This window comes from Colius striatus, chromosome 7 (assembly GCF_028858725.1).
Source record: "Colius striatus isolate bColStr4 chromosome 7, bColStr4.1.hap1, whole genome shotgun sequence".
Taxonomy (NCBI): domain Eukaryota; kingdom Metazoa; phylum Chordata; class Aves; order Coliiformes; family Coliidae; genus Colius; species Colius striatus.
This window is the reverse complement of record NC_084765.1, coordinates 5905943-5921595: the sequence shown is the minus strand read 5'-3', so window position 1 is coordinate 5921595 and position 15653 is coordinate 5905943. Positions and strand designations below refer to the sequence as shown.

The window sequence follows — 15653 nt, the reverse complement described above, 5'->3', positions numbered from 1 at the left end:
TAACTTGGCTTGGTTAACATGCAGTGAGATTGCCAGACTCTTAATTGCAGAAGTTTTTAATTTCTCAAGAGAGAGAAAACAGTCTTACCTGCTTTCAGGAGAGTTTCAGTGCAAGAAGCTATTCTTGCTCTGTACTCTGGGAATGAGATAGCATGGAAGATTATTCCCCAGCCAGATTGTATCTTGATTTTTGCAATAACAAGGTATCCTCTACATCTGGAAGTCGTTTACTGTGTCACTTAAAATAATGATTAGAGGCTATTTCTCACCTATGTATGTCAGGATAGCAGAAGTATTTTGTCCTCCGTATATCCTGCTCTATTATCCTGCTATGCTGAAATCCATTTTGTCTGTTTGAGTTTGTCCAGTTTTTCAGGACTTTTGGCTCATGGAAACACTCAATTTTTAAACTATTACACTTATTTATTTATACATCTATTTATTTATTTATTTATAAGCACAAGTAGAGGACTACGATGTTCAATACTAAGCAGTTACAAGGAGACTACCAAACTGGAAGAAAAGCAACTAATGTGGATTACACGTTATAACTGTGATTCCACTGCAGAAACTTCCAAGATGTTACATGGCAGGGCTAGTTCAGGATGCCTGCAGTCCTGGGCAGAGCTTCCAAGCAAGGGGAGTTGTGATTGAGTTAGCAAGGAAATTCTTGGTCAGTATGGTGGGCACCTCACTTCAGATGATGCTTGCTACTGTGTCTGTGTGCCTTGAGAAGTAAGAGACAGCAGATTAAGTTTTTGTGGCCTACAGCATAACAGGGCACTTTAGCATGGTCTGTTAAATTAAGTTTTTACCATCTTTGTGGATGAATCTCTACCTTTTGGAGAAAGGTACCTTGACTCAGTAACTATAGATGGATTTTCAGACTAGTCTCAGACTGTTTCCACTCAAAATAAAGGAAAGGATGGGTACTCAGCTCTTGATTGTGAGTAGAGCTGCCTTCAGGTGCTGCTTTGTGGCAGTGGGAAGTTGTCTCACCATGGAGAAGTAGTTTCCAGGGTTCATACCAGTCAGGTTTGAGTCTAGCTGCAAGGAGATGAAGGTTGCTTCCGTTCTACTGTGCTGGAGTTTGGGACTTGTTAAAGCTGTGGTTTTCCTTAGCCTATGTACTGTGTTTGTGTGTGAGAGAAACAGAAATGGTTTTTTAATATTAAACATCATATTTGAAAATCTGACTGCAACTGTTTCAGGTAACGTGCTGCAAAGAGGTAACGTGGAAAACCTGACTGGATGGTTTCACTGACATCTTAATTTATATGCTGTACGTGCAGTATATTATGTGCTATTATTTTTGGGAGGTTTTCTCTTTAAAATGAACCTGGCTATGTGAAGAGAAATCTTTCCATCCTCCCAGCTGCTACATGCTGCAGCAGAGGGAAGCATGTTGAGTGGTGTATGATACATTGGTCTTTGCCTGCTGGAGAGCTGCAGTTGAAACCTCCTAATGAGCAGGCACGCTCCCCGGGGCTAGGACGTGAATGATAAATGTATATTTGGCAATTTGATTAGTAAAGCCTTTGCACACTTGACTAGTTGTATCCTGTTTCTTGGAAGATTGCCAGATGGAGGAGAAATGGAAATGTAATGGATTGCAAGGGGTTTTTTTTTTCCTGTCGGTTGGTTGCAAAAAGGCTGAATAAACAGGAGTTGCCTTGAGGTAGGCAAAGTCCTGCTATTTGAAGTCACGCAAACCTTGCTCTGGCTCAGCTGTATTCTGTTTCCAGTGCTTTGTAGGTTATGTTAGTGACACTCAGTGAAGTTGGGGGAGGCCATTCAACTGGATTTAGTTTAGCTTTTTAAAAACAAATCGTAATCCCCAGCCTCTTCTGAGGGAGGGAGAAGTTAAAGCAGATGCTTGAGGAGCCACACACCAGCCCCATTAATGGGGCAGAGCTGCATCCAGAGCTGCCTGACAAATATGTGCCAGGGCTGCCACTTCTTGAAGTGTGTGGTAGGTAAACTGTTAGTGTTTGAGTGCCAAAAGAATTCGATGCTGTATAGCCTCAGTTAAATGTTACTCGATTTAAGGATTTCTGTTTTGGTGTTTTAAACACATCTTAAATATGTTTTGCAGATCCCTGTCACTCTACTGTAGAGACCTAGCATGCTTCATCAGTAATCCTTCTGTTTACAGTGAACTTCTTAGGAAATTGTTAACAAGAAAGCTGTGAAGCATTGCAAGCATCCTTCCATGTCCCTCCAGATAAAGTTAATATAGTTGATTTGGGCAGCTACTGACAACAAAGTGAATTTTAAAGGGAGTGTTTGGTTGCCATCTGGAATTTTTCATTCATGTTAAAAATTCCAAGTATGTAAAAAATCATGTCACAGCTCTCAAGCATTGAGTTTGTTTGCAGACAAGAGATTTCAAGAATAAGTATACATTGATTCTTTTGATTTTTCTTCCATTTTCAGAGCTGTTTGGTTATCCACAAGCCACACAGACAAGCTTTTCTTAGCAGTCAGGAGATGTCTTCTTTTTTTTCCTTTGTGTTTTTTTCTTTAAATACATATCACCATCCTGGTCATGAGAAGCTGATGTCGCCTCCCTTGCTTTATAAACAAAACCATCTACCTTTGAGAAATGGATTTGATAAACATAACTAGCATCCTCTCTTACCAGGTGGCATTTTATTAAGTCATTAATTCTGTTGCAAGCAGATTTACGTAGGCATCAAATGCTTTGGGTAATCTCTGTTATGTAGTCAGGTGTAGAGACTAAGATAAAAATGTAATAATGTTGCTGTGCTCTGTCAGGCTGATACTTTAGATGATGCTCTTATTGTTTCCTTCATTTGACTCTCTGAAATAATATCTTCCCCTGAGTGTGGCTGGCTTGCTTCAGAGCCTTGTAACAGCAGAGGTGGTTTTTGTAGTCTGTAACCTTTGATGAAGCACATTGACTGTTTTTAATTATTAACATTTACTGCATTGTATGCAGTATTTCCACTGTATGGTTTCATTGTACAACCTTCTACAACATTGCTTTTGCTTGTATGAAACCAGGGCTGAAAGCAAGTACTTTGACTGAAATGATGGCATCTTTTGGCAGCAATGGATTACCAGGTGTTCTGAATTATTGTCTTTTACCCTATATGAAATAGCTTGGGTCACAACTATTAGCTCCACGAAAGTTGGACCACACAGGGTCTGCTGGTCAGGATAAAGGTAAAAAGGCTGAAGGAAATCAAAAAGGGAGTGGGGGAAGGGTGAATGAGCTATTTGAAGCAGCTGTTTTGGCTGCTGTTTCTGCTTTCCTGCTTTGTGTTCTGTAGTGTCTCCTGTATTTATTACTTTTAATATGATGGTGGTTTTCACAATTTACTTTGTATGTCTAGTGGTCCAAGTTTGAAACCGGACACATCTTGAGAGAGAGTACAGCCAAGGATCCTGTTCCTTTCTCCCTCTCAGTTTTATTTGCTGAAAAGTTTGTCCAAATAGCAAAAAGATGAAATATTACCAAGATTTCATGTGGGTGATGTCAGCAGGGATCCTGTCAATTGTCAGTGCTGTGAATATACCGTCTCCTTTCGAGTATCATATTCACACTTGGGTTTCTCATGGAAAACCGTTCCCTGCCTTGTACTAGCATCTAGCTATTTTTACTTAACTGTATAGTTTCTTTAGAAACTGCTGTATAGATTAAAACCACATGGGTATCAGAGCATGTGTTTCAGCAGAGCAGTGCTGGAAGTCAGAGGATCACATTAATAGATGGTAAAGGCTGTTTTCAAACCTAGTACTGTAAAGAACCTTTTTTATTGTTCTGGGATGTGAGGTTTTTTTCTAGCATGCTTGCTAAAGTCTGTCTGTGAGGCTCAGTAATGCATTCTTATTTTTAAAATTAACTGTTGCAAACTTGGAAGATGAGTATGATAAAATGCATAATTGCTTCATGGGATTTGTTGTATTGGTGATTTTCCTTGTTAGATGATTGTGTAAGTACTGTATTTTGTGACTGAAATTTATTATTGCAATTTTTTTCCAGGCGACTGGCTGGCAATGACCTTTCTTTTATCCATCCAAAGGCCTTGTCTGGGTTGAAAGAACTCAAAGTTCTGTAAGTAATCTGGTTTTAGAGTTTCATAGCTAGCTGTATGCTTTCTTAGTGCTCAGCCAGCCTGTTTACTGGTAGACTGGAGGAAATTTTTGTGTCTGCCTCCCCCCCAGCCCCCTCAAATTACATCTCTCCATTTTGTTTTTTTACAAAGCCTGCTGTAAGTGATGATGATGAGCAGTGGTGAACTTGACTAAACTGTAATTACTGGGTTTAATTAGAACACTTAGTTGCTACTGAAGTATATCTTGTGCAGAAGAACCCTAAGAAAGAAAAATCCTGAAAAGAATGTGTAAAGCTTTTTGTTGTTCTCCACTCCCTCAGTTTACCCCATCAGGTACGCAAACATTATCAGGTAGTACTAGTACTTACAAAGATTTAAAGCACTGTGTGATCTTTGATTTGTCCACTACAGATGATAGAAACAATTTCTGTAGTTTGCTGCTTCTTTAGGTGAAAATAACTTACTATTAGAAATAACATTTTTAAAAAGAGATTTCCTGTGCCCCGTTTCCCAGATCCTGTTTTCCTTTCTGACATGAGGATATTAGTTTCAGTTCTTTTTGCATAGCTAAGGATAATAGGAGCTTTCTGTTGTTTGAGGTTTTAAAAACCTGTATCCACAAACTGTAGCATTTATGCTGATGTAAGTATTTCCACCTGCTAGTAGGGCAATGGATAGTTAATTAAACAGACAGTTAAAAAAAAATAGTGGAAAAGGACCCTGAAGTTGTAAAGAAAGAAGCATAAGCAGGGTACTGAATAGGAGACTGCCCATCTGCAGTACTACTTAATATGACTTCTTGTAAATTGAATGCAGTTTCAAGGCTCTGGGAAGTGTCTCTGTAAGGGTGCTCAGCACTGGAGGTGCCTGAAATTCTAGCAGTTGTGGAAAAATTTGGCACTTGGATATTAGTTAACCGTTAACTTGTTCCCTTGCAACCCCAATGTGCATCAAAATCTAGTAACATTTCATAATGTGTGACATCTCAGTTACTTACGTTCTCTTTATAAAAGACCTCATTGTGCAGTAGTATGTTGTCCCATAAGAGAAGTTCTTAAAAAAAACACCAAAAAAACCCAAAACAACCCAGTATAACTTAATGCAGCTTGGCTCTGGTTTCATTCTGTGTCTTTTTAATGTTATGCCCAGAGGTGCTTTGTTGTGAACACAGTTTGTAAATTAGTTTGTTAACACATTGTGTATTGATGCGGCTTTAAGAAAAATTAGAGGTTTGTGTATTTTGTAGCATGTCTAGGATGATTTCACAAGAAAATAATAAAATATCATTCATTGTAGCAAATTTGTACTAGTGTTAAGTTGTTCAACCTCTTCAGTGAGTTCCCAGGGGAATTTCTGTGTATTTTGTCAGAGGCTTGTTCTCTGCAAATTAATGCAGTTAATGAGTTGTAAATAAAACCGAAATAGACTATTTTCTTGTTTGAGCATTGCCTTTGGCTATCTGGGCTTGACAGTTCTTAATGTCTTTATGTACACCAGGAATCTCTGAAACCATAACAGGACTGTAGGCTCATCTGTCGCCTCTACTCTTGATAAAGATTATTACAAAATTCTGCTTTACTAACGCAGTGGATTTTTACAGAACCTTACAGAACAATCAGCTGAAGACTGTACCTAACGAGGCCATCAGAGGATTAAGCGGCTTGCAGTCCTTGTAAGTTTTCCTACTTGGCTTTCATTTTTGTGGTGTTCTCCAGGTTCCACATTCAGTCACTCAGTGCACGTTTGTTTCGTTCTGTACGGTTTTGAAGCATAATCGTGTGTGTAATAACATATGTGGACTTTCTGATATCGCAGTTTCAACTGGAGCAAAGTCTCCCAAGTAAAGTTCAAAAGGAATTTTATTTGTCATCTTTGGTGGGCCGACTCAAATCCAAACTCTTTCCAAACCCAAACACGGGTATACAGATTGCTGTACAAATGCAGCAGCGGTGGAGTTAAACATTTGTCATCCTTCTTGCATGTCCTAAGGTGTTTAAGCAATTTTAAAGTGTTGTGCAAAAATGAATCATGCCCAAGGCTTTTGTATCTGGAAGAGGAAAAGGGGTTTCTGGGAAGGAGTATTGCTTGAGACTTGCATGGTATTGGTTTTACTGGAAGGTGTTGAAATCACACAGACAGTTATGAAGACCTCAGCCATTATTGCTAGTTGCTTGTAAGGTATTTCATACGTGCTTACACTATCTCATGGGTTGTTATGTTTTATAAAGCATCTTAATCAGACCTTAATAGTTAGTTACAACTCTCTAGGTGGTAGATCCTTATCATGGTGATGAGGGGGAATGGAACTATTCCTCCTTTCTGCTTACCTACAGAGAGAGGAGGCAGATTATCTATGCCCTCTGTGCCAAAACTCAGGTTTCTGGCCTATGATCCTGTTTCTTTTGGTGTTGCATCAGATTATGGAATAGTTTTGCAGAGAAAAAAATAATTAGTTTTGCAAAATAGCTTTGCAAAGTGTTGCACAACTTCTGCAAAGGTGCTTTGTGCATTCCCTGAATTTGGATCTTGGCCACTACCTCCTCAGAGTTGCTCTCTGAGGGTATTCCCACCTTTTCTATTTGAAGAATAAGCAGGATAGGGCAGGAGAAGACTGGCTGCAGATTGTGGGAAGCCTTTGCACTGCAGGGCTGAATCACCTCTCAGGGCAGCCTCAGAGCAGCTGCTGCTGAGGCCACCTGCCCCTGTGGGCCACAACCTGCCTACCCCAGTGCATGGGCATCATGTGGCTCAGCCAGGGACACCAGTGAGATTCACTGCTGTGACTGGGCACTGACCTGTCAAGGGACAGATGCAGATTTCCATGTGCAATCATTTTGAAAGTTTAATATCCACATTTCCCTCTTGTTGCAGTGTGCATGTAGAAGAGAGAATACCTTAGCCTGTGGCCACGGTCTGCTTTGTGCAAATATTACGACTTGCAATAGAACCCTTTCAAATGAGACGATGTGAAAAACTGTTCCATGGTTCTTTGAAAAAGCCAAACCAAAACTCCTTCCTGGCTTCCAGCATTTCTGTGATGCAATAAAATAGAAGCTACTTAAGTAAATACTTGGTTGTCTACAAATCATCCATTTAATTTTCAATGAACGTGCTTTTCTTTCCTCTACTTATTTACATTAGTGTCTGTTCTCTGATTACAGTTAAAAATATTGTTTCCATTTGCCAGTTCAAAATTTTCTGTTCGAAGGGGAGGGGGCACAACTAAGTAAAAAATAATGAACGTACAAATTAAGCACACTTCTCTCTCATTAGAAGTTAATATTTTTTATAAGAGATGATGTTAGAGCTGCTTAAAAAAGCAGACATTGTAGTTGAAAACAGTCATGGAATGATTATTAAATGTTTTATCATGTAACCAGTATAATTATTTGACATAACATTATAAATAAAATATAAGAGTAAAAATTGTAAGGTTTCCCTTTCTGGGACCTTCTTGTTCATGGGCAAATGATAAACTAACAATTTTAGGAAAGTGAAAACAGAGGAAATTAGGTTACTTGTTACTTCTTTTTCTGAGGAAAATGAGGTTGATATTTCAGACTAGCGGTTAGAAATGTGATGTGTAAATCCCATCTGGAAGCCAACAGTATCAAATACTCTGAAATATTTTTCTTTAATCTTAAAAATTTTTCTTGCACTGGTGTGGATCAGGCTTTGGGTTGTCCCACCCTGTGTTCCCAAGAAGTATATCTGTGCATTGCAAGATCACTATAATTTGTGAATGATTGGCAGCAATTTGAGAATAAATGGGTTTTTGAGACAAGTGTAGTGAGAAATGTAAAGCATTTTTCAGTCAGTTTACCAAATGCGTGTCTGTCATTCTAATGAATTTCAGTTTATTGCGTCACTTATAAAATGACAGTGTAATTATTCATATCCCTTACTAATGTTTGGAGCATCTTCTGGCAAAGGAGTGTAGAACTGGTCCTCTGAATTTTATGTGTGAGCATGGAAGCTTAAGTGTCATTGTACTGCTTTATTAATGTTTTTTTTTTTTCAAAAGAGGGGATGTGAACCTTCCACAAAGGAATTTGTGTCAAAAATGAATTTAATGCTCCTGAGCTGCTATGACTTTCTTCTAAAACAATAACTCCTTGCAGAATACGTGTTGGAAAGCCTGCTTCTACTTCTTCAATATGTAATCTGCATCCAAAACCTACAAGTTTAAACATCACTTCATTGACTCTCCTTTGGCAGTTTCCCAGTTTGCTCTGAAGTAGACTTTAGGGGGATTTTTTTCCTGGTGAAGACACAAATTACTTGCTCATAAAACTTTATAGCATATTGATAATCATTTGGTTTGCAACTCCCATAGAACTATCCAATTTCTCTCTTAATGTGCTCCAGTTTCTAGCTGCGTAGGAAGATGGTTGCCACACTGTATGTATTAACAAGCCCAGTAAACATACCTGGGTGGAAATAAAGAAGATGGTTACAGGAGCTTCATGATCTCTAATGTTTATATTATGGCTGGCAAGCAGCCAGACTGGTTCAGAATACTAAATGTCAGCTCTTTATTTTCTGTTTACTTTGGATGTTTTCCCAGATCTGGCCTCTGAAAGAGAGCTAGAATAGAGTCCTTATTTATGGAGGTGAAATTTAGCAAAATGAAAGACTTTTACTGAGTGGAAACTTGCTGTCTGACACCCCAGAAAAGTTTATCTGGCAAGATGTATTCTTCCATTGCCAGGCACTGTGGTATCTGAGACTGTAGATGAAGGCACTAGTTGTCCAGCTTGTGCCCACAGCTTTTGGTAGCAGAAAAACCTGACAAGTAAGGAGCTTCACAAATATAAAACAACAGTCTTGATGCATTTCAATTACTGTAAAGCATCAACAGTATATTTTTGTTACATCAAAGTAATGAAGTGTCACACTTCAGATCTGGAAATGGCGTCAGTTACATTGGTGATCCCGATGATCACACGGAGAGCCAGAGCTAGTCAAGTGGTGTGCTGCTCCAGCAATGTGGGCAGAGCCCAGAAGGACCTTACTTAGCATATTTGACTGCAATGACTTTATTTTGGTAACAGTGCTTATTCTGAGCTTTGATCAGAATGTGGGGATTAGTAAAATGGTTCTGTAAACAACAGCAGCTTGTAGGGTTGCTCTAATTCACCTCAGAAACCTGCTACAAATGACTTAAGTCATAACACACAATATTCTAGTGCAGTCCTCAGTATGTGATGAATACTGGAACTACATTGTATAAACAAAGACATTCAGATGTTTTGGAAGGAAGAACGAAAAACTTAACTGCTGCTAATTTTAGTGGGCATTTGGCATCAAATCTAGGAGTGATTTTGAAGGCTTGTCAATAGCTGCTAATGTACTGGAGGTGATTTATTTTCAGGGCAGTTCAGGAGTCACTGAGTTACTGTCCCTGCACATGTGCACACATGCCCACACGCAGGGAATATTTGAGGGTTCTGCAGCAATAGTTCAAAGCGCTGCAGCTACGTCATTCTGCCAGATTCCCAAATGGTGGGTATTGGGATCGTGCCAGTGTGATACTCAACCGTGATAGCTCCTGCCTTTCTCCTTGTGTGGGTGTTTACCTGAGCTGCAGGGTATCTTCATGCATGTGGTCAGCAGTCATTTTCTTCAGTGCCTGGTGGCAGTTCTGGCTCCATAGCTGGGTCTGCCCGCAGCCTCTGCTGCAGGAGCAGAACAAGTTTTGCAGTCTGCCTTCCTATCTCACAAGGCTGGAGATGGCTTGAGGCAGGATGAGGCAAGAGGTGTGAACATGCTGAACTGAGATGTGATAATATTTTCTGGGAGAGGGAATCACCTTGGCCCAGGCATTGAAGACTGGGGTCCTAGGGTGGGATTGAAAGAAATGAGAGCAGGATCTTGCTTTGCAGGATAAAGATATTGGTAAAAGGATGGGGACAGAAGGCGGCATATTTCAGGCAGTCAGTATTTTCTGTGGAACATACCTGCTCTACAGCCCTGCATTTATAGCTTTTCCTTATTTTAGGAAGGATTCCTTACAAAGACTGAGTTAAATCTGTATTTATTTAAAGAAAAAAACCAACATACCAAAACCCAAATCAGATCTAGAAACATTCTGCTGGTACAATAACACAACCACACAGCTTTAAGTGGTAGTTCACATCGATGACAATTTTAGTAATGTGAACCATAAGCTGTCCACCATAATGTGGGAAGGTATGAGAAGGGAAGACCCTTGAATTTGGAGAGGACAATGCAAACACTGTCTTGTATCAAAAAATACACACTTCTGTTGTAATTCTGCTTTTTTTTCCTTAGGGGGTTTTATGGTTTCTGTTGATAATTTCGTGGTTCTGGATTGTAGTTTTGAAGGATAAGGATGTCTGTGAGGATTGTCCTGTTTGTGAGACTGTGCAAGGTGCTCATAAAAAGCAATGACTAGATGAAGTTAAGAAGCATTATATGGTCTTATATATAGTAATACACCTTTAACAGTGGCAGGTGATTTTTCAGACAACCATCCTTTTGTTGAGTTGTCTGAGAGATTTTTTTTTATTACTTCCCTGCTTTATTGTTATTAAAGGGTCAAAGGGGGGACAGCCCTGAAGTGAGTCTGTGTTAAGCTATAGGATTAAACTATTGGCAGCAGAATGGGAAAGGAAGAAATTCACAGATTTTCTTTCTATCCTGCAAAAAACAAATACAAACATAAATATGCCGTGAATACACTTTTCTCACTTGCATTTTTTTAGAGTACAGAATGCATAACAACTCTTCTGAGCATGGTTGATTGTGCTGAAAAGTAGTTCAATATGCAGCAGTTTAAATTTACTGTTTTGTGAACTTCACATACTTGCTGAATGACAAGAGTCTCATTTTTCTATGCCATGTTCACCTTTAGCTGTTTTGCTTTTCTTGAAGCTGAGATGTGAGTATTACTTGTAAGCTTCAGGAATCTCTGCGATTTTTTTGTAGCCCTGTTTTGTTTTCTAACTGTCTGGGCTTGTTTAAGGAATTATTGAGATTTAAATTGAAATCGGGGAACCCTTGAGAATTGGAATGATCAGAAACTTCACTGGGATGATGGATGTTATAGGCAGAGGTCAGCTGTATCCTCTATGTTTATTTTGTAGACAAGTTTGTAGGAAACTTGATATGATCTCTGAGTGGTAGCATCTTAAATATTTAAGTGGAACAAATAACACTGCTGGCACATCAGTACTGGTGGTTGAAGTAGCTTTGGCATATACCATTAGTTTCTGAGACCTGCTGTAAATTTGTCTTTGAATAAAGCAAATCCTTGTATTGATGTTCTCAACACATAAGGTACAGAGAGCTGCCGCTTGATACAGTGCCGAGTACCTCTGTTAACATGGTGGGTTTATTGCCTTGCATTGTAGTAGGATTTCCTAGGTACCAGGCTTATCAGTACACAACTTCAAAACCTAAAAATCTACTCCAGTGTTATTTGAGTGATTTCTTTGTGGTTTTTGAAGGAGCACTTTAAAAGCCAAGTTCTTTAACAATTGTAATTGAGCACAAGTGGTTTAACACAAGAGTTAGGAGGGATTTTTTTTTTCCTTTCATTAACATCAACAGTAAGTTCCTGCTATCAGTACAAGGCTGTTAAAATTTCCCAGTCACTGAAGCCTGGAGGGCAGCCTGTGGCCACAGATGAGAGCTTGTGAGGCTGGAATACTAGCTGCAAACAAATCTGCACTGGTGTCCTCTTCCCAGGCAAATAGCATTAACAAAATGTGTGGCAGTACATTCATAAGGAATATTGTTACTAAGATGATATTTGAGATGTATCTTGCATTTGCAACACCCAGGTGGGCTTCACAGTGAGAAGCAGGGCCAGCTCCTTGGGGAGCACCTACAGCAGTGACCACAGGTGTGCTGTTGGTGGTTTGTCCCAGGAGAGAAGAGTTGCAGAATCACACAATGGTGAGGACTGGAAAAGACCTCTGGAGATCATCCAGTCCAACTCCCTGCTAAAGCAGGTTCCCCTCAATCAGGGGCACAGGAACTTGTCCAGGTGGGTTTGGAAACCTCCAGAGAAGGAGATTGCACCCTCCCTGGGCAGCCCGTGCCAGGACTCCCTCACCTGAAGAACAAAAGAAGTTCTTCATGTTCAAATGGAGCTTCCTGTGTTCAAGCTTGTGCCTGTTACCCCTTCTCCCATCACTGAGCACCACAGCAAAAAGACAGGCCCCATCCTCTTGATACCTGCTGTTTAAGTATTTATAAGCATTGACGAGATCCCCCCCTCAATCTTCTCTTATCTGGGCTAAAGAGCCCCAGGTTCCACAGCTTTTCCTTGTAAGAGAGGTGGTCCACTCCACTGATCATCTTTGTAGCCCTCCATTGGACTCTGGAAGTTCTCTATCACTCTTGAACTGGGGAGCCCAGACCTGGATGCAGTACCCCACGTGTGGCTTTACCAGGACAGAGTAGAGAAGAAGAACCTGTCTTGACCTACTGGCCATATTCTTCTTAATGTACCCAAGAATGCCATTGGCTGCCTTGGCCATGAGCACACATTGCTGGCTCATGCTTAGTTTGCCATCAAACAGAGAACTAAAGTTGACTATAACATGCCTGGAAAGACTGCAGGATGTGAGCAAAACACAGGGGTTTTTTTCTCCACTGACTGAGCCTTGTGCCCAGCTCTCCCTGTTGTGTTCCTGATTGCTCTACACTGTCTGTGTTAGCAGAAGGCTGCAGACTTTGCAGCCTGACTGTGGCGTGACCCTGCCTGCACAACTGAGCTGTGCTTTGCCCAGCCCTCCCTGGGGCTGGCAGGAGGCATCTATGTGGCACATGGAGTCTTTTGGAAGGTAGGAAAAGAATAAACCAGAGAAGCAGCATGAGGGCCACTAGAGGAAATGTGTAAGCATGATCCTATAGACCTCCCCAATGCCACCCACATGGGATGCAGGCTGTGGGGCACATGCCCTAAGCAGTGCTGCTGGCCAGCCCCATGGATATCCTTTCCTTCATAGTAGCCGAGCCTTTTAGCCTTCTTGGCCCTGGAAGCAGCCATTGTGGCCAGTAACAGTGCTGCTGTGCCCTCTCTGTTGGCAAACACCTGCTTTGTTGGCACAGCAGTTTCTTCTGCAGTTTGATGTGATACAGGGGGACTGCAGGAACCAGAGGAGAAGGGGCTTGACAGACTCCTGGGAGATCCTGAGGAAACACTGAACAAATCTACCTTTTTAAAAAAGTTTATTGGTTTTTTTTGCCTCTTAAGCTCTCAATGCTCCAGAAATGCATAAATTTATCAACCTTTTTTCCCGCCTTTTTCCCCCTCCCCCTACTATAATGTATTAAAAAGCTGTGCAACTTCCCACCTATTTGCTTCCCATACACTAGTGTACTAGGCAGGCATGGCCTGAGATTTGCAGTGAAAGACTTTATAAAAACTTGTCATATACTGGCTTAGGCATGGTACTTATTGTGCATTTATATGACTATATAAATGTGAAAAATTCATATGTATGTGTCTTAGACTTTGTAATTGTTATAAATTTGAATTAAAGTAGGAGTTTGTATAAGCTTTTCACTTACAACTGAGTTCTTTGAAGACCTTTAAGTTGCTATGTTCTTGTTTCAATGATACGTCAAATAAGAGCTGCTGAATATATGCTTGTCTATTATCCTCGTGCTCTTGTGAAGTTGGAGTTTGTGTGAGGAGGGAACCTGACAGGTAATAAAAATGATGATGACAGCTCTGCAAGTGAACTCCAAATTTATAGACTAAAATATAAAGGTGTCTCGCAAGCCAGTGCCTATAGAGAGGCTGGAATTGAAGTGGCTTCTGAAAGATTAAGGAATTTAAGTACATGATGTGAGCTCTAATTTCAAGAACTTAGTCTTGTCTTTAACACTTTAATGGAATAGGACAGGGTCTGCAAAAGCTCAGTCCAAGTGAAGAATATTACTTACACTTTATTAGTTATTGGAGTTAGTGAGTACTCTGTTATTCTACCTTAAAGAAAAAGTATGGTCTTTAGCTGTAATGTTTTGTCAAAGCTGTCAAATTCTTTAGGTTTGCTTTTCAGTTGTTTCACAAAATACTCTGTGATGTGCATTTGCACTAAATGGACATGCTTCACCTGTGTTTTGGGCAGTGAACACAATGGATAGGCTTTGAATAGTTCAAAAGAGGAAAGTAAAGAGAAAATAAATATGGCACATTAGGCTTAGGCTAAGAGGCACAAGAAACGTAGATGAAACAGAAATGAATTAGTTAAAAAAAAAAAGTCTTAAGGTATGACAACTAGTAATAGAAATGCAGCACCAACAAATATTTGTTGTGTAATTGTAATAATACCTACTTTGGTTCTTTTGATGCTGTGCTTATTGCTGTAACGTTTGTAAATCACAACGTTTTCCTTGGAAACTGTAAATGCAGGTTAATGAAAACTCTGGGCAAACTGTCCATTTTCAGCCATTTTATTGAAATATCTGTTGGCCTCTGGGAAGACCTTAGGCTAGCAGTGATCTGCAGACACAGAGGTCAGGGATTTGCGGTGTAAATGAGAGTGAGCACACAAATAATCACTACATGATCTCCTGTCTTTCTGCTTTCTGCTTTATGATTTGGCATCGCTAATGACTTTCAACTCTGTTCAGGCATCGCGTTTGTTAAGATGATGCCAGAAGTTTGCAAAGAAGTAACAGAGAGACAGGAAAGCACCCTGTTTCACCTTCCAAAACTCCCTGCTCAATGATGACAGTGGGGGATGGTAATCTTTCCCCTTCTCCATTTTACTGCTGAGGGGAGAAGATGAACACAACAAAGTGAACGGCTGTGGAGAGCCATCAGTTCAAGGTGCAGTTATTTGGGCACTGGATCTGCCTGGAGTGAGGGACATGAAAGGTCTCTCGTTCTCTCCCATGACCCTGTCTGTTCTCCCTGACTGAGAGATTGACTCCCTCATTGTGGATGTCCATCCTTCCTCTGGTCATCTTCTGCTTTAATGGTGGCACAGGAGGAACAGGGCTTGGGGCTTCATTCGTTGTTTTCCAGAATCTGCTAGATAAGTGGAATTTATCAAGGAGTACAGTGAAAGTAAAATCATAGGTGTAAACAAGTAGTCACAGGGACTGAGGCCTGCCTCTTTGAGTATGCAATTTCCCATAAAAAACTAAAAAAAAAACCCCAAAATCTAAACAAAGCAAAAACCAAACCAGAAAGGGGCGGGAGAAATGAGTCGGAGAAGACTCGGATATGTTTATTCCACTGGAAAATAATTCTTTTGATCTTCAGGGAGGTGTGTGAATTTAGGAGAGAGAAGAAAGACAGGTAATTTCTAGGTTTCTTCTTTTTTTTTTTTTTTTTTTTTCTGAAGCGGAGCCTCAGGCTTTTTCCCTCTTCTCTCCACGCCCCCCTCTTTTTTTCCCCCTCTTTATTTTCACTGCACGTTTAATTTCTCTGAAGCGTTCCAGTGTTGATGCAGCCTAAAAGCATTTGAACGGAGCAGCACACACACTTGTCAGACCATGGGGCAAATGATAAGGGGATGCCAGTATGTGAACCGTAGGAATTAGCTCTTTGATGTATAGCTTTAGAGCTAATGGTACCTCTCA

The 15653-nt window shown here is 40.3% G+C and overlaps 1 protein-coding gene across 1 annotated transcript in view; it reads left to right on the top strand.

Annotated features, from left to right (window-relative positions):
• LGR4 (leucine rich repeat containing G protein-coupled receptor 4) overlaps positions 1-15653 on the top strand; it is a 77934-nt gene that overhangs the window by 42893 nt on the left and 19388 nt on the right. Inside the window, exons 3-4 of the mRNA XM_062000084.1 lie at positions 4010-4081; positions 5683-5754. Coding sequence (XP_061856068.1) covers positions 4010-4081; positions 5683-5754 — 144 coding nt within the window. The remainder of the gene's footprint in view (positions 1-4009; positions 4082-5682; positions 5755-15653) is intronic.